At 37.3% G+C, this 26,900-nt stretch overlaps 1 protein-coding gene across 10 annotated transcripts in view; it reads left to right on the top strand.

The window, feature by feature from the left end:
* Nucleotides 1-26,900, top strand: part of RALYL (RALY RNA binding protein like) — a 408,271-nt gene that overhangs the window by 253,594 nt on the left and 127,777 nt on the right. Inside the window, exon 1 of one of the 10 annotated variants that reach the window (XM_074816712.1) lies at nucleotides 25,828-25,947. The exons of the other annotated variants lie outside the window; for them this stretch is intronic. Within the exon in view, the coding sequence (XP_074672813.1) occupies nucleotides 25,911-25,947 (37 nt within the window). The 5' untranslated portion in view covers nucleotides 25,828-25,910. Of the gene's footprint in view, nucleotides 1-25,827; nucleotides 25,948-26,900 lie in introns of those variants that run through there. 10 annotated transcript variants of the gene reach the window in all.

The raw sequence follows: 26,900 nt of genomic DNA, 5'->3' as shown, positions 1-26,900 counted from the left end.
ACTCAATTCTGTCCTACAATTAGTTTTTTTTCGGATGAAAACTTGAGGGAGAACCTAAACTTGCCTATGATCAGGATCTTGTTACAACACATGCCTTGAACTGAGATTTTGGTTCCATACTTCTGGAATAGACTGCTGTAAATCCTTTTATTTCCATGATAAACAGGCACTGAGCTGTTCCCTGGGAACAGAATAAATTAAATTCGGTACATGTCTGATGCTCCTTAGAGTCCCTGGGACTCCAGTGAGACAAGGCAGAGGAGGGGTCCATACTGTACCAAAGCCATACCCAGTTCTTTTCTATTCCATCTGCCCACCCCTGCTCCAGCCACACAGAAATGGTAGCCTGGCAGAAACTGTCATCTTCTTGTTCAATACTTATCATGATGAAATTGTTTGTAGACAAGACCACAGGGACATTACTGCTAGAGACTGTCTGGACCCTTGGAGCTGTTTTTTATATGCAGCCAACAATGGTTAAAAGTGAGTCAAACCAAATATACTTCTGTTTATATTTCTATGTTAGTATCTTCATTTTTTTCTTTAGAATGAAGCTTCACAGCTTACAAATGAATTCTTCAGATATGTCACTAGTGGGATCCCAGCTAAAACAGGTTTTGAGGCTCAAATCTTGCTGCCTAGGTTCAGACTACTTCTTAATATTCATGCAAAGAAACTAGTTGCTAAGATAGACATTAAATCCTCAATTCAAAGATATCCCATATCATCCTTTGTGACTTACTTCACTGTAATGATTTTTGCCTTTGATTGTAAATAAATTGTCTCTACTTCAGTTTCAACACTGTTCTCTTAATTTTGTAATAGAAATTTAATGAACCATGCAAATTTCCTAGAAATAGATTGATCTTGCTGTTGTGATTTAAGTCCAGAGGGTAACTGTGCACCATGCAGCTGCTCACTCACTCCTCACCGCAGTGGGATGGGGAGGAGAAAATATAACAAAAGACTCAGGGATCAAGGCAAGGACAGGGAGGGATGACTCAATGGTTATGGTCATGGGCAAAGGACAGACTCATTAGGGGAAGAAAAAGAACATCAATTTAACTTGAACACCACCACCACTAATTTACCAATCAAATAGAGTAGGACAGTGAGAAATACAACCACATCTTAAAAACACCTTCCCCCCACTCCTCCCTTCTTCCCGGGCTCAGCTTTGTTCCTGATTTTTCTACCTCATCCCCCCCAGTGGTGCAGGGGGGCAGGGGATGGGGTTTGCAGTCAGTTCATCACCTGTTTTCTGCTACTTCTTCCTCCTCAGGTGGAGGACTCCTCACACTCCTCCCCTGTTCCAGCATGGCATCCCTCCCATGGGAGACAGTCCTCCACAAACTTCTCTGATATAAGTCCTTCCCACACGCTACAGCTCTTCATGAACTACCCCAGCATGGGTCCCTGCCATGGGCTGCAGTCCTCCCAGCAACTGACTGCTCCAGCATGGGCTTCCCTCAGAGTCCCAGCCTTCTTCAGGCAGAGCCACCTGCTCCAGTGTGGGGTTCTCCAGCATCTGCTCCACTGGTGACCTCCATGGGCTGCAGGGGCACAGCCTGCCCTCTCATCACAGGCTGCAGGGGAATCTCTGCTACCGCACACCTCCCCCTCTTTCTTCACTGACCTCAGTGTTTGCATAGGCATTTCCCTCACTCCTCCTCCTACTCTCAGGTTTCCCTTCTTAAATATGTTATCACAGAGGCACAGCCACTGTTGCTAATTGGCTCAGCCTTGCCCAGAGGCAAGTCTAACTTGGACCCAGGGAAGCTTCTAGCAGCTTCTCACAGGAGCCACTCCTCTAGTCCCTCTCCAGCTACGAAAACCCTGCCACACACACCCAATACTCTTGCCCTAAGTACAATTGCCTCCAGGTAAGGTAGAATGGATCTTGTTTTCATTGGGAACTATTTGAACATTTTACTGGTGATGTGTCTTTTCTTTGGTTAATGTAGAAGTTCTCTATCATTAACAAACATGAAGTTTTATTTTTTTTCCTAATTCACCTGAAAACTCAAATACAACATACCGTCTACAGGGTTTCATGTCCTAATTCTATCTGTAGTGCTGTGATAAGCATTAAGGCAACAGTAGGAAAAAAAACCCTTTCCAACACCATTTGAACCATACTACATATATATTTATTTTCCTCATTCAACAGAATTCCCTCAGGCTTTTTTCTCTTCTTCAAGTAGATAACAGAGAATAAGGTGAATTTTTTTTTTTTTTTTTTTGAGACAGGAGCTTCATTATAATTAATGGGCATAATGCCCTTTTCATGAATAACAAAATCATTCATAACTCAGTGTTTCCCTTCAGGATTCAGAGCCAAATCCACTGCCATAATCTGGAAGTGAAAATGTTTGGCTACACCTAATAGTCATTAAACTGAACCAGAGAATGTTCCCAGAGTCAGGACCTAAACCATCTATAGCATAAATTGTTAGAATGGTCCCTGGGATGATTTTAACTTGAGCCAACTATCACTTACCTTGCAAAACCAAGGCATGGTTTGGGAATTAGCTTGATCCAAGGATCATTTTAATAAGTACCTGGATGTACCCACCTTGTCTCGGAATAAAAGTGTTTAATTGTATATACATGGGCTATTCCCTGATAGCCTTTAGTGCAAGAGAAAAATCCTAGATGGTTTTCATTTTCAAGTACCCTCTATGGGTTGTTAAGGGGATTTCAACATCCAGAAATTCACAAACACACATCACTGCCAGTAAGCATCGTTACTCTGGGGGCTTAGATGAGAGCTTGTCAACTGAAGTGTACAAAAAGAATGGCTTTTTTTTTTTTTTTTGAGAATTTTTCTTCCTTAACAGAACAGTGACATTCACTGCATGGGATGGTATGCTAAAAAAACACCTAACCTGTTGCAAGACTTGGGGAAAAAAATGCAATACCATAGCAGTTGAGACGGCCTGAACTTCTTCAAGCAAAAGAAGAATTAATTGTTCCTTCACACTTCACCAGTCAGTCAAGTCTTTGTATAAGCCAAATGAATCTGAATTTATGTCTCTTTTATTGTGGGAGGTCTGGTCAGGTAGCCAGGGGAGAATAAGGCTAGCTGCCTATAGAAATTAGAAAAATAATTTTAACTGTGGACTGTTTTGGCAGCCACAAATCACCAGAGCGTAGATAGAACCTTTTTATCTGCCTACCATGACAAGTGAAAAGACAGATAGAGGAGCTACTTTTTCAAGTGTATACCACCTGGAGTTTTTATCTCCTTGGGGACCTCCCTTCAGACAGGGAGGTGGCCACTACAGCTTGTCCATATCCTGTGAGGAGCATCTGGCAGCAAAATCTGCTGCCTTTATCTTCTGTGTTCATTGTGAGAGTTGTAACTTAAACTTTTCACATATTTGTGGTCCCAAGCAATATGAAAAACAGCTTCTTTGTTGATCCATAGCAGCCTTAAAACCTTTTCCCAGCTCTCGTGTTTAAATTTTTGATGACGGTTGGTGAATTTGATGATAAAATTGCTCAGCAAATGTCAGCTATTTGCCAAAAGAAAATATTCCCTGCACCTCCACTGGTTAACAGTTTGGCAGCTGAATCCAAAAAAATGTACAGCCCACCCTATTGCATTCTTTCTTGCTCCGAGCCATTTCTATTCTTGTCTCTGCAGCACGGGTAAAAGTGTATGACACTTTATACTTAAAAATTTTGTTCTGTTTTGTTTTATCCTTAAATACATTGGAGTTGCAGCTCCTCACATGGTGACCACTATAGCATTTGCAGCCTGGTTCGTGTTTTTGTTTGATAGCATAATAGCTACTGTTGACCACAAGATGGCAAGGTTTCTTCACTCTTCTGTGACGAGAAGACTATTTTAGGGAAAAGAAAGGGATGTGAAAAGGTGGAAACAGGGTCAAAGGAGGAAATACACATAAGGACTCTGAGTCCTTTTGTTACTGGATTTCCAGTCTCGTGAATAAGCAAATAAATATGATGGTTTTATTACACGATGACAATATATAATGACATTTATTTTACTGAAAATAATTTATGAACATAAAAAAAATCTTAACAGAAACTAAACTTTCATACTAATTCAATCAGTTATTAGAATAGAATTTTTAAGGGAATATTAACAGACTCTGTGGAGCTAAATGTATGCAAGATTCTGCCCAACATATATTGCATTTCAGCAGAATTCCTTTGATTTACACAGAAAAAGGTAATCTATTGATTGCAAAATTGATGACAGAAAGATGGAGGCTTTGTTGTCCTACAATTTTGCAAAAATATTCATTTTTTTAATTATTTTTGCCTCAGAATTTCATGGGGAGGGTGACAACTCCTCTATCCTTCTTTTCTCCTGTTACATATCTATTTTTTATGAATATTAAGTTATATAACTTTTGAATCTAGCATGTACTTTTATACAAAAAAAAAATCGGGAAGAATGGCATTATTTAAGCAACTTCTTAAATGATTTTGAGATCCTTTCATCATGACATCATTGAGAAACATTTCAATAATTTCCAAAATATATTTTTCTATAATAAGATTATCGATTTGATTAGCAACTACACAATGTTTCTCAAATTCTATATAGGTAGCACTCACCAAAGAGTTTATCTTAAATTTTCTCTCACTATGTCACAGTTAGCAGGACTTTTCTTTTGCAATTCACTCAAATTTAATTTAAAAACCTTATTATCACTCAAATTTAACTCTTAATTTTTAAAATTTATTCTCTCATATGTTGTCTATAATACCCATTTATTAGCTAAAAATCCGTAGTCATAGGAAGGTATTCTATATTCTGTAGGCACTTAGGATAAATCTCATGATTGCTTGCCCTTGTTCTTGTGGGAGACTTTAACTTCCCAGACATCTGCTGGAAATACAACACAGCAGAGCGGGACCAGTCCCGGAGATTCCTGGAATGTGTGGGAGAGAACTTCCTGACACAGCTGCTGAGTGAACTGACCAGAGAAGGTGCCCTGCTGGATCTCCTCTTTGTGATCAGAGAAGGACTGGTGGATGATGTGACAGTTAGAGGCTGACTAGGGTACAGCGATCATGAAATAATAGAGCTCTATTCTTGGCATCCTGGACTTCCAAAGGGCTGACTTTGATTGTTTAGGCAACTGCTTGACAGAATCCCTTGGGAGACGGTTCTGAAAGGTATAGCGGTCCAGGAAGGCTGGGCACTCTTTAAGAAGAAACTCTTAATGGCACAGGAGCAGGCTGTCCCCAGGTGCTGTAAGAGAAGCCGGCGACAGAGAAGACCACCCTGGCTAAACAGGGAGCTTTGGCTGCAACTCAGGGAGAAAGGGAGAGTTTACTGCCTTTGGAAGAAGGGGCTAGTGACTCACAGTGATTACAAAGAGGCTGTGAGGCTATGCAGGGTGGAAATCAGGAGGTCTAAAGCCCAGTTAGAAATTAATCTGGCTTCAGCAATGAAGAACAACAAGAAATGTTTCTATAAGTACGTCAAAAGCAAAAGAAAGACCAAGGAGAGCCTCCATCCCCTGCTAGAGACAGGAGGAAACATGGCAATGAGTGATGAGGAAAAGACTGAGGTGCTTAATGCCTTCTTCTCCTTAGTCTTTAATAACAAGACTAGTTGTACTGAGGGAATCCAGCCTCCTCAGCCAGAAGACAGAGACTGGGAGAACGACCCCCCCACAATCCAGGAGGAGATAGTCAGTGACCTACTGCATCACATAGACATACACAAGTCTATGGGACCGGATGGGATACACCTGAGGGTGCTGAAGGAGCTGGCTGGGGTGCTCGCCAAGGCGCTTTCCATCATTTACCAGCAGTCCTGGCTGATCAGGGAGGTCCAGACAGATTGGAAATTGGCCAATGTGATGCCCATCTATAAGAAAGGTCAGAAGGATGATCTGGGAAATTACAGGTCTGTCAGCTTGACTTCGGTGCCCGGGAAGCTGCTGGAGCAGCTCATCCTGAGTACCATCACACAACACATGCGGGACAAACAGATGATCAGGCCCAGTCAGCATGGGTTTATGAAAGGCAGGTCCTGCTTGACAAATCTGATCTCCTATGACAGGGCAACGTGCTTATTGGATGAGGGAAAGGCTGTGTATGTTGTCTACCTTGACTTTAGTAAGGCCTTTGACACCATTTCCCACAGCATTCTCCTGGCGAAACTGGATGGTCACGGCTTGGATGCGCACATGCTTTGCTGGGTGAAAAACTCTGGGGCTGGTTGGCCAGGCCCAAAGAGTTGTGGTGAACGGACTTAAATCCAGTTGGCAGCTGGTCACAAGTGGTGTCCCCCAGGGCTCGGTTTTGGGGCCACTCCTGTTTAACATCTTTATTGATGATCTGGATGAGGGGATCGAGTGCACCCTCAGTTTGCAGATGACACCAAGTTGGGTGGGAGTGTTGATCTGCTCGAGGGTAGGGAGGCTCTGCAGAGAGATCTGGACAGGCTGGAGCGATGGACTAAGGCCAACTGTAGGAGTTTCAATAAGGCCAAATACCGGGTTCTGCATTTCAGCCACAACAACCCCCAGCAGCGCTACAGGCTTGGGGAGGAGTGGCTGGAGAGCTGCCAGTCAGAGAGGGACCTGGGGGTGTTGATTGACAGCCGGATAAACATGAGCCAGCAGTGTGCCCAGGTGGTCAAGAAGGCCAATGGCATCCTGGCTTGTATCAGAAATAGCGTGGCCAGCAGGGACAGGGAAGTGATCTTACCCCTGTACTTGGCACTGGTGAGGCCACACCTCGATTCCTGTGTTCAATTTTGGGCCCCTCACTACAAAAAGGACATTGAATTACTCGAGCGTGTCCAAAGAAGGGCAACGAAGCTGGTGAAGGGTCTGGAGCACATGTCGTAAGAGGAGCGGCTGAGGGAACTGGGGTTGTTTAGTCTGGAGAAGAGGAGGCTGAGGGGAGACCTCATCGCCCTCTACAACTACCTGAAAGGAGGTTGCAGAGAGCTGGGGATGAATCTCTTTAACCAAGTAACAAGTGACAGGACAAGAGGTAATAGAATGAAGTTGTGCCAGGGAAAGTTTAGACTGGATAGTAGGAAGTATTTCTTTACAGAACGGGTTGTTAGGCGTTGGAATGGGCTGCCCAGGGAGGTAGTGGAGTCCCCATTCCTGGAGGTATTTAAGAGTCGGGTTGACATAGTGCTGAGGGATATGGTGTAGTTGAGAACTGTCAGTGTTAGGTTAATGGTTGGACGAGGTGATCTTCAAGGTATTTTCCAACCTAGATTATTCTGTGATTCTGTATGCTGAAATTCTGCTCACTAATCAAGCCTATCAGCAGACAGTTTTGCTGCCATTATAGGCCAGGCAGTTTTGTTCACCGCCTCCCTCTTCACAGACATATCCACACTCACTGCTTCATGCTTTAAACACTGCATTGAGATAGGTGTTCACTGATCTCATTAATGCATCTAGAGAGATGGAGAAGATTGCTTTTCAATCCAGCTAGCCCAGTGGACAGTACTATCATGTTGGAGGAACATTAATCTAAAACCTGTGGTATTGCCATTAAAAGCCTGAGAGGTGATGGAAGCATAGCAGAAAAAAATAAAAATATGAAAATTATGAAAATACCTTGTGTCCTGGTTTAACCAGGATAGGGTTAAGTTTCCCCAGCAGTGGGGGGGGAGCTCTAGCCGGGTTATTCAGATGCCATGCGGAGGTCACATCCTGGCACGTCACATTTCCTGGCGCGGGAGCGCGGTGCACGCGTGGTTTTGTACATCTGCTCCTCTCACTGTTGTATTTGGTAGCTATTTTGCTCTGTTCATTGCTATCACTATTACTGTTATTGTTATTGTTGTTGTTTGTTGTGTTGCTATTGCACTGCTGTATTAAACCTTTCCTTATTTCAGTCTTGGGGCTTTGTATTTCACTCCCTTTGTGGGGGAGGGGTAGCGGCTGCGTGGACTCAGACCCCGGCAGGGGCTAAACCATCACACCTTGTAGCCAGAAAATACCTTTCTCCTTTTTTTTTTCTGCACACCTCTTGCAGAATGTTCCAGGTATTCGTTGCATCTTGGTTCTGTTACATTGTGTGGCTAATGTAAATTAGAAAGTGTTAAGTTATAAACTGTTTTTTAGAACTGATGCTATCAAAAAAATGCCAAAAATTCAGACACAATCCCTGTAAAAGTAGAACTAAACAATATTTAAACTTTCCTGCCTTATTAAGATAAGTGTGCATGATTTCTGCAGCATTTTACAGAAAACTTTTAATAAACAACCTCAGCAAGGAGATATTTACCTTGAAGTTCCTAATAATTAGCTTCATGCAGAGTTCATTGAAGCTTATTCAAAAACTCTCACTTATTTTAGTGGGATGTGCACCTGGATCTTAGTATATAAAGCTGTTCTGTTCTTCCAGGCTTTTAAATTGATAATGTGTTTGCCTATTGCTAGTAACACTGTATTCTTGAGAAAGAGTTCTTGTTCAAATGAGGCTTTTTTTTTATCTTGTCTACTATGATCATTCTACAAATCACCTGCTGTAAGATTGTTTGAATTGAGACTAATGGTCTCTGGTTTCAATCATTCATGTACAGTTTCCATTGAAATCAACATGTGACATGTTAGGACAGAGGAACATAAATGTTTTAAAGATGGAGTCTAAAATCTGGTCTTCAGCCCTGACTGATCTTTTTTTCTGACTCCTTAGGAGGTAGCTTCTATACAGGTCTCTCTCTTTCACACTGTTTAAGATCAGGAGCATTTTTGAACTTTCCCCACTTCTGCCATAGTCCCTCTCACAGAAATGCCCGGAATCCCCCTTTGAAAAAACATCCCTTGGACATTTCTTGCTCATAACCAGGTAACTGCAGATCAAGAACACAGCTTACTGTCTTGAGATGTAGAACTGCTCTTTAAAGGCAGTAAGGATTTCACTTTGTAGTGAAATGGTTGGACTGGATGATCTTCAAGGTCTTTTCCAACCTTGATGATTCTGTGATTCTGTGAAAACATGATTTAAAAGACCTGCACCTGTCAACAACTGTCTTCGCCTTTTACATTTGTTTCCTGACAGATATTATCTTCCATTTCAGTAAAGTGTACTTGTCAGTAGTTTCTGTGATATTTCAGTCTCATTCAAGTCTCTCTGCAGACATTCTTATGTTTGCAGTTCAAAATATAACTCAGTTGCCTATTCATTTTATCATCACCAGAATATTAAACTTCTATAACTCCCCAATTGCTTTTTGTCCCCCAAGGCAGGGAGTGCTCTGGCATACCAGTGTAGTTGTTCTTCCCATTATTAACATGGGCAGTTGCCATTATCAGAATCAATATTTTTCCTACATATGTCATGCTAAATCTTTCATATAAGCTGTAAATCTGAGCAAATTTAAGTATCTCCCACTGCTGTTACTGGGCTCACAGTTGTCTGAAATTCTCGGCTCCAATAATCAATTAATTTTCTTTACATTTAACTGTTTCTATTACAAGTTCTTATTTCACTGGTTCTAACACTTTTTGCAACTAAGACTTCTAAAGAAACAAAGACATGCAAAAAGTATTAGTAATGGGAATTTTATTTGTACTCTGCATGAGATAGGAAGAAGAGAAAGAGCTGTCTATTTCTTGGGGTTCCCCTAAAATGATTGAATAGAAAACTGACTTCACCAGATCTGTGTAAAAATTCTGGTGAGCTGCCTCAGATTCTGAACAAAAAACATCTTTGCTGTTTTTGTCCTAATGCTTGTCAGACAACTGCTCTCTGAATCTCTTTTTTCCAGTATGTGTTGTCCAGTTTTTCAGGCTGCAAAATGCAACGTTTGCATTTTATGCCTTCCCACTTTGAGGCACCACCCTAAGACGATAGACCTCTTCAACTGTAGTGTTATTAAAAGCCAATATCTTCCGTGGGTGTAAGGGGTTTTCAGGCAAGAAGTACCCCAACTCAAAACCAGCAGATTAGAGAAAACAATTGCAATGTCAAATTACAACCCCAGGGTATAATTTGGCCATATTAATTTGAATTTAAGCGACCCAGTCGTACTGATTCTGCAGCTGGCTACTATAGAGAATTACTTTTTCCCTATTATAAATTAAAAGTGCCTACCTTAATTTATAATATAACTCCAAGATTTTTGTATGGCAGCTTTTTTTTTTTTTTTCTCATTTTAATGCACTAACAACAATCAGAATCCTCTAAACATCTTCATTTCTAATGTATGATGGTAATATAAACAGGTAGATCTACTGAAAACCCCCACATCCCCACAAAGAACAACACAAAAATTTAAAAAGCAAGTGGAAATAATCACAGTTATAATTCAGACAAGAAATTTCTGATTACATCAAGTACCACAGGCACAAAGCTCGGAGGAACTCGCTTCTAGGGGAACTTTTACTTTGGGAGTTGCAATGGAAGCCCCTGTCAGCAGATGGCACTGGAGACACAGCTGTGAGACTGAAGTGGTCCTCAGAGCAAGAGTTCGGAGATTTAAATTTAAAGATTTTATTCGTCTTAAATGTTTCCTTAGAGCAAAGTGTCATAGCTGAGGGTCACTTCTTCTGCCTTGTATTATAAATTCTTGTGAAACTGGGTCTGACCCATCACTCGTGTAAGTGTCACTGACTGCAGTTTCATGACCTATTTTCCATAGGTGAAATTCAGACAGATGGCAAAAGCAAAGTTTGTTTTGTCACATTTTGAGTTATTTGGGGAAATAAAGACATTTGCTTTAAAAAAAGAGGGTATTTGATGAGGAGGAATGAAGGGAAATCAGGAAGAAATATTGCTGGAGAGACTGACTATTATTTAACAAAACCACGCAAGTGTCTGTGAGATTTAGAGTCTGACTGGGGGTCCTACACAACCAGCTGAAAGCTGGGTTTATTTTCTTGGAGATACTTGCCTGAGATACTGAGTGTTTGTTATTTTTTTCATCACCCTCCAGCTCAGGTCTTAGACTGCACTTCATGTAATATCTAGGTTCTCTGGGCCATTTGAGTCTCACAGAGAAGTTGGGAGTCCTTGCACCTTCAGGGGCTTAGAGGATAAGCAAAAGAAACTAAAATGTAGGAAGACAGCCAAAGAAGACTCCACCTTTATTTGAGTCATTATACAGGCAGTAATGAATTAAAATTAAATGAAATAGGCTTGCTCAAAGCTGTACCTCCTGTTGATCTGAACTGCTGAAGACAAAATGCCTTGGGTCAGATTGTTCTGACAAAATTAACTAAAACTTTGATAACAAAAATAGATGTTCTGCCTCACTCCATCTTATCCAGGATGCTATTAGTGTTCCTGCTTTTCTCTCTGGCTCATCATGTCCAACAGCTTCCCCTTGCACTCATATAGTTTCTCTGATTCTCCACAGGGTCTCATGCTTAAATTTTAACATCTGGTACTTGAGACTACTGTTATGTAGAGTTTTCTTGAGCATGTTGTTTTATTTGATTCTTTGTGGATATTAAATATGCATGTGGAAATCCCATTCCATGCATATTTCCCAGCTTGGAGAAAACTTAGGTGTTTTTTTCTTCTTTTTTTTTAATAATTTTTGTAATGGCTTATAGAAAATTGAGGAAAAATATTACAAGAGATTTGAGTTTTACATATTTGGCTATGAAAAATAATTCCCAGTGAAAATTCTTGGACAAGAGAGGAGCAAAAGACATCTAGTGAACAGTAACAGAATAAGAGTATGTGATAGACAGAGACTAGGCATTTCTTATGGCAACTTCAATGATTGAAACATGGCATGTATAAGAAAAGCAATAGATTTGCAAATATTAGTGAGAGAAGAAAGGAAGAGCAAAAAAGGGCCAAATTTGCTGGTGAAGGTGCAGCTGCCAGACAAATACTTACAGCTATATAAGAAGAATTTTCTGTGATAAATAAACTGAGAAAATAGTATTTTGTATCAATTTTGATTTTGAAAATAAAGTGAGGAAAAAAAGATAATTTTGAAACTGACCTGGGAAATAATAAGTGAAATCTAATCACTGACAGAATATACATGAATATGAATGACAGTTCAGTGTAAAAACTGAGAAAAAAACAAGCTCACTTACTGACAATAAATAGTCCCATCTATCTCACCCATTCTGGAAAATTGGTGTAATGGATAGAAAGGACAGCTTAATGTAAAGAAGTGGGGAACTTCTTTAGTACTAGGGTTGAAGAGCAGCCTTAACTTGCAGGAGAATCAATACAATATATCATCTCTAGGAGGCCAAATGTGCAAAACAATTTAATGCAGAGCACTGAGTGTTGAATATTGCCTAGGTGGTTTTGTACAACAGGCCATGGGCCACAGCTTAAAGAAAACATCACAAATCAAGTCCAAACAAAATAGCCAATGATCACTCACATATAATCTGGAGGGAAATCATCTTTCACCATTACTTTCTTTTTGGTTGATTTGCCTTAAATTCATATTAGCATGTTCAGATTACAGATGTTGAGGCTCACTCAAGAGTAATTTATGGCTAATCTGGGTAGGAAATTATAACTACATTGGTGATAAGTCTCTACAATTATCTGCAGTCTTTTAAGGAAGGAACGTTATCTTGGTCATGACTGGGTTTTGATTTAGAGTATCTTAAATTTGCAATTCATGTCTGTTTCAAATACATCCTTATTTTTCATATAAATGGTGAATCACCTTTTCAATCTTACATCTATTTGAACAAAGCTGTTTGTTCATTCATCCACACTGATCACTTTAAAATAAAAGGTTAGATGGGCTACTCCACCTATGTTTTAGTAGTTTCTTTGTGTGAGTTATCATACAGATCACTTACACAAAGGATAGGATGGTCCAAATCCAGCATAGGTTACCTCTCTATGTCTTCCAGTTTTGTACAGATTAGGTCCAGCTGACATGTAAAATCAAGTTTGGAAGGGTTCTTGGAGCTTGGAAAAAGCATATGTTTGTTATATAGCATCTGGTTCTGACACTTATCTGATACAAGTAACATTGCATATAAAAATAAAGATAACTCTTAATTAGTAAAGTATCCGTTTATTTAAATTCCTTAACATTTACTGGGAGAGACTGAATACTTTACTTGTTTGGATGGTTGGGATTCTTTCTGGTTTTTAATGGTGCCTTTGTAGACAAATTCATTTGTTTTAAATTGCTATATTTTTTAATTGGATTATTATGAAATGCTGCCAAAATGTCTAGTCAGGTGAGACATTAAAATGCAATGACATTTTTCTTTAGATGGAATGGAGTCATCTCAATGTGTAATAAGGTGTGCTGATGTTTCAATAGGTGCCATTTCTTTTAAAATGCTAAACCCCTTTTTTCAGTCATCTATAACTTTGCAAAACAAGAAAATACACCTGAATTACAAAAGGAACTTTTAAAGCTGTATTTGTCATTATGACAATTTAATTCTACTTTCCTTTTATTTTGCTTAACATGTGATGCTCTATATTTGCTAGTATCTCAAGACCGATCCTAGATCATGGTTTAAGGGTACATCACTTTATAGGTGCAATTACTAAGGGATCTCCTAAAAGCTTTGCTTAAATTTAGACACTATTTTTCAGCAGTTTTCTGAAGGCCTGCACATTAGTGTATTCTAGTGCAATCATCCTTGGAAATATTGACTCCATTGAGAATTTCAAGACTACTTCCAATAAGATGCTTTTACCAAAAGTGAAAAGATTGGGCAGTGAAATGGTATGATTAGTCATATGTTTAGCCAGAGATACCAGTTACAGATCAAATTTATCCCTCTATTTGAAAGATTAGGCTATTAAGTTCACTGAATTGGAAAATTAAGAATTGTGAGCCAAATGTTCAGTTAATTTGAATTAAAATAATTGTGATGATTTTCCTGGATTTATGTTGCATAACGTAGAACCTCCCACATCATGAAACTCAGTCATCCATGAATGCAGGCAACTAAGTCATATAATAACCTTTAATTTACAACAGCTGAAAATTCGACTATTTTCTTCAAAAAATACTGCATTCTTGAACCTTACCCTGTGTTTTCTGTATGATAATTTATAAGAAACATAATCCTTTTCCCCTTCCCCCAAGTCAGGTGTTTTAAAAATTATTAATTTGATGTTATTTAGAAGTCATTCCTCTATTAACATTTGAAATATAATTTCACTAACATTTATTAGTCTCAGTAAGGGCTGTTTAATAGACCTGTGTCTTGCTAGCCTCTTTAAAAATGTTAATCTCTTTAAAAATAATCATCGCATGTTCTGTTGCTGTCAGAACAATGTGGAGTTTGTGGCACTGTTCTGCAGGGGGGGATGTAACTGTGAGAAAATTTATCAAAAATACGCTTGGCAGGACTATATTTCTGAAATGGACCCTTCCATCCAGTGCACTGATTTCCAACACCTCCCATTCCCATTTGGTCACATCTGCTATATTTTGACTGATGTTCAAAATATTCAGAGGTAGAGTGTTGACAAAAGCCATATGAAACTCTGAAAATAAATATTTCAGTGTATTTGGTTTTCTGGTCCACAGTATGGCTTGGAGAAAATGTCATGTTTTCTGCAATAATTTTCATATCAGTTAACCCTACCTCAGTTTTTCACATGGATTTATTTTTGCATTTACTGGAAATTGCTGAAAATGTCAATTATAGCTTTTATTGTGTGTGGTTTAGATTAAAATTGGACCAATTTGGTTTCCTATATGTCTGACATGAACTTACATTGCTTCTGCTTTGCCTTTTCCAAGCACCCGGGAATGTTTGCCAGACAGAATCAAGTCTGCTTACTCCCTGGGAAAATCTGACAGTGTAATTGTTTTTTTCATTTAGTCATAGAATCTTTTATGCTGGAAAATACCTTTAAGATCATCAAGTCCAACTGTAAACCTAACTCTGCCAAGCCACCACTCAGATGAAACCCTTAAAACCACAGTGAAAGTGTCAAACCACCAGGAAAGGCAACCGACTAAGTTCAATGCCAATCAGAACAGCAAAACAAAATCTTCTCATGCTCTTTTTTCTAGCATTTGATTCCAAGTTCAGCAGGACCTTTATTCTCCAAACCTTAGTTTCTTAAATATCTGGGTCATAAAAACCGTATCGCTCCAGAATAAATAATGTTCAGGACTTATCACTTTGTTATGTGAATGGAATAGTCTAAGTTTTCCATTTAGAAGACAGCAAAATTACATGGTACTGGTTTTCATTTGACAAAAAGTAAACTAAATCTGGACTGGCTTGGATCTATGTTTCAAGCAATAATGCGGAGGTGGCCTTAAATGAAAGATTTTGACTCAGTGTAAAATGTGGACCATTCATAGCTTTTTTTTAATGGTGTGTAAAAACATTTTCAGCTTAAGGTTTTGTCTGATTTTAATTAGTCTCCCACAAAGTTTAATGTTCTTGTCATACTTCAGAGAAAAGGTTCTCATTTTAGTGTATTCTAATTATAATTCTCCTTTCTGTAAATCATTGCTCTGAGGGAGGAAACCCTTTTTGAGAAGACTTGTAACTTTTCTTATCTTTTTTAGAAGTCAGTATAGTCAACATTTGCGACTAATCTTGTGCAAGCTTCTTAAGCTACCTTACTCTTTTAGTAATGGCAGGAAGGAGGTATGCATTCAGTGCAACAATAGTTAAACTGGATCCTATGAATATTAGTTTCAAAATAATTTGTTATGCCTTTTATATTCTAAGACTTGAGCAGGAATTTCAGTCTAGAGGTAAACGGTGAGTAATAACACTGCCTTTCTTAAATCCTTCTCTTTCTTACTTTGCTACAGCAACATAGAGGGTCTTTCTTATCTATAAAGCCAAACTTCATTAAAAATTATAAACATGGTTTGTCTGGTGTAGCTGAACCAACAACAGAATGAACCAAGAACAGAAATTTTCAAGAATGTAAGTGATCTGGGGACAGATTTTTCAAAACTTACTTTGGATATCCCTACAGTTTTGGTATCTTCTCTGAGCAGGCAATCTCCAGAAGCTGCTATTCTCATGCTGTCTGAAATGGGTTTACCCTTCAAAGGTGTCACAGAACAGGGAATAGAAAATTTGGCACCTAAATTCTTCAATGCCTAAGATATTAGGCTAGAGTTTAATAAAGCATCTTGCTATACCTCTGTTTCTCATTTGCACATAGTCACTTAACTATTCACTTTGATGAGAAAACGTTTTTCCTGGTAATTCCAAAAGGGGATAAAAATGTTCTTTATTTCCTCCACTGCACTGACATCTCTCTTCAATTTGTTTTCAGGTCATTGAGAACACATTTCTGTTTTCTGGACTTCAGTATCCCATTGAAAAGTGTTGCTATGTGTGTTTTTAGCAGTTAGTTCACAGTATGATCTGATAATTAGTAGTAAAACCTGGAGGTGAGAAGTACTAGTCTTTCCAAGTTCCTCTTACTTCTTGTGGTTTTGAAACATCCCTAACTAGAGAATGTGTTTGCTTTAGAAGTACTTTATCATACAAAAGGATATTCTGATGCCCTTTATTACTAAGAATTCTTTTATTTCTTGAAAATATTGGGTTTCTAGCTGTTAGCCAGAATTTTTTAAACACAAAATGTATTTCAAAAGTTTGATATCCTTTTCTCAAACAGGTAAACAACATATTTAAATCCTTTCACTGAAAAAGTAGAGCTTAGGGTGTCAAATGCTACATAGCACTATTGTGCTATAATACCAGTCTTGATTGAGTTTATTTGACCTTAAAATATAACCAAAGAATTTCGCTAGCTATGATCATAGAGAAAATATCCTGTGTCTATATGGGATTCTATTGACTCAGAAATTGTCTTTGATTTAGTTGTAATGTTTAGAGAAGTTGCCATATATCTGGCATATTCTAAAAACTGAACCTATGAATTCAGCTGACTCAAAGCACATGTAATCCCACCACAGGCATGTAGTCTCATTTAGACTAAGGCAAAGGTGTTTCTTCTCCAGCCATCCACCAATATAATTAAGACAGTGAATAGGATACATTAATAAGTTTAATGTAGTAACTTCTCGTTAGCACTTTCCCCACCCTGCTACACCACATAGGCACAAACACATGCACACAAGCCCTAAAAAAAAAAAAAAAAAAAAACAAAACAAAACCAAACAAAACCAAAAAAACCCCAAACAAAAGTAGGAGCAGTTGTGAAGTTGGAGTCACACTGGTATTTTGCACAAAGTGAGCAGAGCCCTGTAAATCAAAGGATGTTGTATGTGTGCCGTTAGGGTTACATCCTTTAGCATGGTCTGGTGGTGAATTGATATAATACAGCTTTTTCCATCACTCCAAAAATCAATCTTCTTCTTCTACCTTTTGTCTCTGTTAAAGGCCTTATCCTCCCTCTCAAGCCAGCCATTACACTGATTGATTGTGACTAAAATTGTCTTGAGTCCTACACAATGAGAAAGAACATTCCCATACAATGAGAAAAGAAAGTGGAACATTTTCAGCTTTCTCTTGATTGTTGTTATAAAAGCATTAGTCTGAAATGAAAGGTTGAAGCAGCAGCTGTTCATTGGCTGTACCATAAAACATCATCAGTTTGCATTGCTGTGAGCCCTAAACTGACATTTTAAGTGCCTCATTTGTTCACAAGAGGTTCTTTCTCAAGCTCTCCCTGTTTTGTTTTGTAGACAAAGTGAGACAACATTCACTAGAGTGAAGAACTGCAAATGCATTTTGAACATGTGTTAAAGCTGTTTCAATAAACATGTAAAAACTTTTAAAAAGGATCTCATAGTGCAATAGTGATGATAGCAAATAGTTTCTTCAAATAGCTATGTCTGAAAAACCTGTTTGAGGTGTTCAAGTACTTCTGAGCCCTTAAGCGGAATCAAGATAAATGAATTTGAGGTGTAGTTTTGCAACGTTCTTGGATTATCCAAGTATGGATTCTGTGCTGAAGGTTTGTCCCATTAAATTTAGTATGCTGAAGTGTCTCATCAGTGTGATAATTAAAAGAAATGTGAAAAGGAAAACAGGGCAGCATTGGATTGCATATCACTAATCAAATTGAAATGGATATCATGTGTTTGCAGAATATGACACAGTGGGTGTAATTCCCATTAAGAACAGTTTTCTATACAGAAGTGGAATGAGTTTGTTACTTAAGCAGAATCAAGTTAGATTGATAGAAAAAGCTGTCTCTAAAATCTCTTACGAAAACTCACCGATATTCAAAATTTTGTTTCAATGGAAATGATATGCATGAACATTTTTTATTAAATCCACAACTGAGTTCATACTAGTCTATTAAAAGCCTGAATATTATTTTTTAATGCAGCAGATCTGCTTTTGTTCCATGTCTGGTATTTGTCCACCCTTTTATATCTGCAGTATCCTATAAGATCTACCAGATCTGAGATGATGGAAAATGGTGCCTGCTACAGGCATCACAACTTATTTCAGATTTGTCAACAATAATGAACAAAAAATTTCTATTACTGAATGACTTTCTGACAGTTTTCCACTAGGAGTAAAAATTTACCAACTGGATAAAAATTATTACATTTTGAAATGCTGATTCTAGACACATTAGGATTGTTTCAATGACCTAGGCTAATGAAATTCTCAACGTGCTACTAACTAGCACAGATAAAAATTGTTACCATAAATCTAATAGCCATTTTTGTATAATTTTGCATTAAATGAATATGTTTCCAAGTACAGGATTGTGTCTGTGTTGTATTTAGGAAAATCTGTGAACTGTAACTTTAGTATGTTGTGCAAATCATTAAAGACCATGATCATTGAAAAGATTATTGTAAGGTGAAATATAGGGAAGATTTTCCAGTAATATGGCTCATAAATTTAATTATTAAGAATTAGTTTAATGATCAGAAAAACACAGATTAGCTCTTTATACATCATTTGCATTCTAAATTATATTAATGTAAATCCTGAAGAAAAGATGTTTTTGAGTGGAATCTTGGTTTATATTTGGAAAACAATTTGAGACACAAACCTTTGAACTCCTTTTAATGGAAGGGAAGCATGTTTTAGTCCCATAATCTGAGAAGTCTGAAGCACAACGTCTCTTAAGACTGTCTCAATTGTTAAAAAGATGCTTAGAAATAGCATGGAAGTAACTAAGAAGTATTGCTGCTGGATGGTGACAACCTCATCAAGATGAAATAAAAGATGATGAAAAGTCCCAGCCAAACTAGCAACAAAAGCATGTAGCAGAACAAATGAAAACCTGTCAGGACTAGATAAAACCTGGCTAAAATAAAATTAAAGATGAGATGAAAAGAAGTCAGGACTTAGGAAAAACAAAACAAAACAAAACAAACCATTAAAATTGCTCAAAACCAAAAGGAAACTATCCAAGAACAAACTTGTCAAGAACTGAGATGGATTAGGAAAGAAACTGATCTAAGATAGAAAGAACAAACTTGGATCTTACAGAGTGTGTAAAGCAAATGAAACGAGTCAGAATGGCATCTGAGATTGATTTACCATTTTTCCACTTGCCAAAGCAGAAGGAAAGATGTGTTTTTCCACTGTAGAATCTATCATATAGAATATCTAACTCTGAGCCTGAAGTTTAACTGTTTTTTCAGACATTTCAGAGAGGAATATCTTATTATACCTGGTTTAAGATAATAGCTAAATATTTCTCAGATGGAGGAACAGAAATCTTTATGTTATTACTATGGGTATAAAGGGACCTTTACTTAATGTGTACAGTACTTTTTTTTTAAAAGAAGGAAGATCTCTCAGGCATTCATAACTATATTAATCATTTTTTGAACTGGTAATAGAATAGAATTGGCCAAGTTTCACTCAAGGGTTTATTAGACAGTGTAAATAATGAGAAGGAAGTTAAAGTTGGGAAAGTATCAAACCTCTCTAAAGCCCCTGTCAATCTTTGGGACTGGGGACAAAGTTGCAGAGCAGCTCTTTGTGTAAAACCATCATTCTGAATTTCAAAGTGGAAGGTTCGGGTTTCCAGCATATCCCTGCATTGTAGTTCCTCTGAATCTGGTGGAAGTCACCCAAATGTAGTTGAGGACACAGTGCAATCTGAAGGGTATTCAGTTAGCAGACCAGTGCCTGTAGCTGGAAAGATTCAGACCAGAGTTCAACAACAGGTGATCTCATTCATTCCCAGTTGGAGAATCCACTCCAGTGTCAAAAGCAGAGGTTGGTTTCCCAGAATTCCCTAAAGTAGGTAGAGAATATGATATGCTTCACACTCATTGGTGTCAAGTCTCCCATGTCATGTTAGTCTCCTCCTGTTTGAAACGTGCCATTAATATTAAGTAGGCTGAAGGACTAACATGGACTGAATCTTGGCTAGTGCTGAATTTTATTGCTATTTTATCTGGACATATGGTATCACAAATAAAGCTTGGAAGAAATGACTATATGTTATCTTATCCATCTTCTAGGCAGGCTCCTCTGAGATACTTAACCTATTCTAAAATCCTTTAGCACTTCTTGGGCAATGTATAGCTACCCTTACAAATAACAAAGTTAGTTTCCAAATAACTAATTTAAATATCTGTTGATACAGTGTATGTCCATGACTGTTCTAACATCCAGAGACACAGAAAATGGCTTATTCACTAACTCTTCCTTTTTTTTTTTTTTTTTTTTTGTGTGTGTTTGTGTGTGTGTGAACCTTTCATGTATTTAAGGACTGAAGTTATGAAGTACCTCTACTTAGTTGGGGTTTTTTTTCTAATCTTCTGTCATTCTTTGAAATTCCTATCGTTACTAATAGATAAAGATTTTACTTTCAGACATGCAGATGTCAATTCCAACCTTACACTTGTAGGAAGTGACACTGTAAACTTTGGAAATTGTTAGTCACAGAAAAATATCCAAATACATTTCTAATGCTCTTGGAGGAATGAGAACGTGCTGTGAACAGGGCAAGGGACAGGAGAAAGAACCAGTATGGGTTCCTACCTGAGAAAGAAGGTGGCAGGCTTTGTTTCATACCTCTCTGATCATATTACTAAATGGAAATAACAACATCTGACAAAAAGAGTTCAGTCTAATGAGGCAAGTTTGATAATGAATTCCTTAAAGATTAAAGATAAATGCTAGTATAACAATGAGACAAATGATATTCTAGTGAAGAAGCTTCATTGAAAAAGAAACCTGCCTATGGTAAAAGTAGGACCAGTACCTTGGGGGCTTTCTCCTGCTATCTAAAAAAGAATTTTTTGTGGTGAAGTGTCATTACTGTCTGATAGTAATGAACCAAAGTAACACAGGTCAGCAGAAATATAGAGGATAATAGAGAGAAGAAACAACAAACAGCTCCAGAAAAAATTAATCCTTTCTGATGTTTTTTTCTAAATTAGTAGATGATGAGAATGCTGTGAATGTAACAGATTTCATTCTAATGCGGCTTTTGATGAATGCTTGACGTCTTCATGAAATCTTGTGAACCCTATATTCTTCTGGATATGAAAACTTGGGCAAAGTAAAAACTAACTGAAGTAAAAGAAGTCTGTTAAAACATTTTGACAGGCTTTTTGGCTTTAGGAAATGGAAGTTCTGATTTGAAAGTGTTATGCTGCATTATTTTGCTTTTATCCACACAATTTTTTAATCCACACAATTTTTTAATCCACACAATCAGCTGTGGATTGTGTACTAACAAATAGTGGTGTCTTTGAGGATATTTAAAAATTCTCAGTCATACATCTTACCATTTTCTCTTTCCACATAATTCTGACTGCAATCAATCACAGTCCTGCCACAGTCAGGATTTTTTCCTGTTCCCCACCTGGATTTCAGTGGATCTCTGTAGGGGTTCTCCTCCACATGGATCCATCAACTCTTACAGGGTCAAAGCCTGAGAGTTCAGGTGGGGACCACTTTGAAACAATGACCCTAAGTATAAAAACACCAGAGAATAATGACAGTTATCAAAGAGAGTTTAGAATATAAACTTTTTGGACTGGGTTCTGTTGCCTAAATATTTGCACAGAGCCATTTAAGATAGCCTCGGCTTCAGCAGAGTGCTCCAGAACATTGTAAGTTTCCCACAGGTCCCTGTGTGGATGTCTCAGATGCCATAAATCATCAAAGTAGTGCTAGACATGAATGTTTAGGCAGCTGAACCGAGTCCTTTACAGGTAACCTTTTAATAACATTTTCCTTCTTTGGCACGCTCATCAGTCTGTATTTCTGGTTGGCTTCAGGAATGCTAGCTAGCTTTGCTGTCTCTTGAAAAGCATTTGTGGAACGCCTTGATTCTATCTTACAGTTCTAAGCATGAGAATTACAAATTTTGCTCTTTCTTATTCTGCTTGCCACAGTTTGTTCAGTATTGTACCAGTGTTAGTCAGGAGTATAGTTTGGCCAATGTTTTAAGCTCTATCCTCATTAGCTCATAAAGAGAATATGGTATCATAAACCTGCCCTAATAGCTAAATGGCATTTCTTGGTAAAGTGAATTTTGTTTATCTAATGTATTAAATCTTAATGTATTAAAAGCATTATTGTCAGATAATTGTCCAAATTTTTAACAGTAAAAGGTGCACACGTCAATTACATAATTTTAATACATCAATAATTGTATCAAGGAGTGTTTATTACTTGGAAGAGATTAAAAGTTGATCCCTACACATATCATTTATTTCAAGAAAAAAATGAATTCATATTCATAGATATAATATTTTCTTAGCTGACATCATGAAAATAACCATAGTGGAAGCTATAAAAGGATATTATCTAAGAAAACTCTTTGGGTGCATTGAATTCAACACTGAGAGACAGAACATGCTTTAAGCCTCCTCCACCTTCCTTTTTTGTCTAAGAGTTGATAATTAAAAATAAAATTGAGGATACAGCCCAGGCAAAGTGTTTATTGATGAGTAATATGTGACATTCAAGTCAGCAGTTATATTTGTAAAGTATATGTATTTTTTCTTTTCCTCTACTTAGGAAACAGTTTGAGGAATTTATTGCCATATTCAAAGAAAAACTCCTTATTGGGACCTGTAGGGGGGGAGAACAGAAAAGTGAGAGTGATATGGAATGTGCAGATGTGGACATTATTTTGTTCTACCACCAGCAGCAATGAACTGATAGAGTTCATTCCAACAGAGGGTTTTAAGAATATTTTAAACATTTGTAATAATTTAAGAAGATGTAGAAAAGTAATAAGCGTAATGTGAGTAGGTGACTTTTGTTGATGAGAGGTTCCATTCATTTCTTCCCACCTCACTAAGCTTGCTGCACTTAACCAGCCATATGCAAGATTCTGACTTTTTTTAAAGCTGTAATAGTGTGAGAGTGAATTTTAAACTCTCCTAACAGAGAACAGCAACACACAGAAACAGGACGCTGCTGTGCCCACTCAAAGCTACCCAGCACATTCAAGTACTTTTTTTGCAATATTTTTTATGAACAGACCTAGAATGATTCACTAAACAGAGTGTATTTACATTATTTTTAGCAAATACATTTCACTGTACTGAAGAAGTAATCAGAGTTGCAATCAACACAAAGATAAACCAATAAAGACTGTGTTTTCAGAGATCACTGATTTAAAACAATTAATTCTTGTCCCATTAAATTTCCATTGAGTTTATATTTTTATAACATTTCAAAGATATTTGCATACAAATACATGGTTGTAATAGAATAATGCACAAAAGAACAGTAGAAAAATATATATGTTATTGCATGTGCTATGTATAATATAATATGAAGAGCTAGTAATCTAGGTTAAACATGATAAAAACTAACAAAAAAATAGCCTTTAATGATAAGGGAAAAAAATGAGTTCTGTTGTTAAGATCTAATGTGGGTTGAGTTAAAAAATTGAGGACATCTTACCAAATCAGTGAAAGAAGAAAAATTTGAACTGAATAATATGGATGAGAGCCTTCAGGTAGAACTAGGAAAAGAGCAAGAAAAGGAAACAAAGATTGCTACATGAAGCAGTAAATCTAAAGGGAGATCACAGATCGCTGTAGTTTGAGTCAGATCACAGACCTGATTCGGCTGGAAAATAACAAGAGGAAAAAATAAAGCAGGGAAAATCTGGAATTATCCTCAGCACATATAAATTGCTGCAGAAATACTGACTTCAATGGATATAAACTGCACAGTGCTGTTTGAGTATATGGCATGCAGGATTTTTCTATATGGTACAGACATTTTGTCTGCCTCTATGTTTAGCAATGACTTACCAAATTTTTTCCTTCCTATCAGTGTTGATGTGCTTCATAAATTTCCACCTTTCTGCTGACCTCCACAATAGAGATGGTGTTATTTCAACTGTGGCATTTTGAGATGACTGTAGTTGAAATACTAAATAAATTTTAAAAATGCATCCATTGCTTTCATTTTCTTCAGGCTACACTTTATCCTCAGATATGCTGATACAAATCCAAAACAAATTAAAAGATATGTGGTCAGATTTTGACAGAGAGAGAAAAAGTAGATGAATAGAGCCAATATAAAGTAAAGATTTCACTTCAGTAGATAGGGGTGTGCCATTGTAAGGATATGTAAATACTGAAGAACTGAAATTTAAATTATGTATAAAGCTAAAAATTATTATACTGGATATATAAAAAAAAAAATATCTAAGGGGGAAAAAAAGATGGAAACAGCATAATTTTAGGGTAGTCATTCCTTTTAGTTTCTTTTTTTTTTCATTAAGAAAATTACTGTAGGTCAATATTTTTCAATACATGCTGCAAATTGTTCCTGCCTTTGAAAAGGAGTTTTTTACTTTCTTGAAACATGAATGATCTGTAGGCAGCAGATGTTAATTTTTTTATGTAAACCAAAGATATTAACTTGAGATTTCTTTGAGAAGTTTAGAGAGCTGTTGTCAATCTATGTATTTTAAACAACAATAAGAATATTATTATTATTATTATTACTTTTCAAAACATTTCAGTCACTATATTATTTTTACATTACTGCACCGTCTATCACTAATCCTTTGACACTTCTGTATTTGCTGTATGTAGGATCAAGATCTCAGAACATGAAGGGCACCTCAAAACATGAATTTCTTAAAACATTAAGAAATACTTTCACACAATTTTACTCAAGGCAGATTTATTGCTGAATGAACTGGAATTTCCACCTCTTTCAGCTTCATAGATGGCACTGGCATCTTCTTTCTTGAATGTTGTCATAACTCTCATCTCCCCAACATGGCAAGAATTCCTTCCCCTGTCCCCTGTTCCCTTTAGGAAGATGTCTGGATTCTTTGAAATGGTGACATACATGTATGTGGAAGATCATACAATGCTGACACTTTTATTTCCCATGGCCTTGTGATTCAGCAGACTAACAGGCAGTGAAGCAGTCATAAAAATTAGCAATCAGCAGGATGCTGCTTAAATAACTTTCCCCAAATTAAATAATTGAAAGATAATGCAGTAGTAAACATAGACATGGAGAAAAAAAAAAAAAAAAAGGCATTTTATATGTTATTTCCTGAATAACCTATTCATGAGCTTAGACCTGCAATCAGGATTTCAATGATCAACATGTGTTGATGGTTTTTTAGCAGTAATTTTGCTTGAAAATTTAGTCCAAAATATTTTAGTGACCTCATACACATAATTCTAAGACCTCACAATGAAAAGTTAGTTTTTATTAGTTTATGAGGTCATTTATGCAATTTTGGTTATATCAGGGCTTTTTTGAGGATTCTTGATGTCGACTATTGAATAGCACATTACTCCGTTTTGTCTGATTACATGATTCTATATGCTTTCCAGGTTTTATTAGCTGGTATCAAACACATGTGAAAAAATATAGAAATAAATATATTTGGTCTCTGAGCTTTGTAACAGAAAATAGTTAGAGCCAGTAGCATCTCCCCTGGATTTTAGGAGAATGGTATTACCCTGCCTTTCTCTGAGAGATTGCTGGTTACCTTCTGTCAGTGAGAAACTGTCTCACTGCAAAGCAGAAGCACGATCTCATCTCTTTTGTCTGTGTTCAAGGCATTTACTTCTTAGAAAGTGGAATTTCTTCAGAATGACTATGTACAAGAGCAAACGCAGAAACCAAAGATGTAAGTAAATTGTAAAGTTTTTTTAATGTTCTTACAGAGGAGGGAAAATAAATCTCCAGTTTCATTAAAAACCATGCTTTACTTTACCCTGCTATGGTTAAATAAAACCAGGAACAGTATTCCCTGCCAATTATCCCACTGTATCTGTATGTTAAGTGCATGAAAGAGCTTTAAAATAAAAAAATACCTCACTTGTTACTATGGAAACCCTAAGTGATTGCTTTATAATATCAATAAAGAAATAGAGATCAAATATAAGTTTAGTTCAGAACAACATCCTTTATTTGGGGCTTAATGACTGGTTAGCTGTAGTCTGACTTGGCAGGGTTGACACGCTTTCACTTGGTGGACTTTTTATGTGGTTCACTTTAGGGAACCAGTGATACCAGAACTTTAAAGTCAGTTATTTTATTTTCCTTCACCACAACTTTCAGAAGAATTAACTAGTTTGCTTAAAACACAAAAAAAAAAACCTGGGGGGGGTGGGGTGGAACGTGGCGTGGGGTGGGGGGTTGGGGGGGGTGGAGAGCAGGGTAGCATGCATGTGTCTCTGTTGTGTATTTAAGACACTCCAGCTCTGAAAATTCACTGGCTTCTAAATGCATGAGGTTCCAGTCAAGCACCTGTTTGACTTTTTAAATTGCTATGGCATCAGCCAGTGGAATTTCAGTATCAATATTTTCTCCTCCAGAATATTAGGGAAGACTGACTGAGGCAAGTAAAAATGAAGTGCCATGGGTCAGGTCTTGAAGTATGTGTTCCTGTAAGGAAATCTAGCAAGAAGCCAAGTTATAAATGGAGAGCATGTTTGAGCCTGAGAAAAAAAGACATTCCTCTAAGAAAAATGCCATGTAGGGACTGTGTGCTTTCAGGGAGAGTACAAGAGGAGAGGAGTATCAATTCAAAAGAAGATAAGCTTGGACTTTATTTGGACAGGAGCATTGTTACTATTC

The sequence above is a fragment of the Strix aluco genome, chromosome 1 (assembly GCF_031877795.1).
Source record: "Strix aluco isolate bStrAlu1 chromosome 1, bStrAlu1.hap1, whole genome shotgun sequence".
Classification (NCBI taxonomy): Eukaryota; Metazoa; Chordata; class Aves; order Strigiformes; family Strigidae; genus Strix; species Strix aluco.
Note: the sequence above shows the minus strand (reverse complement) of the source record. Positions and strands in the feature narration are given on the sequence as shown.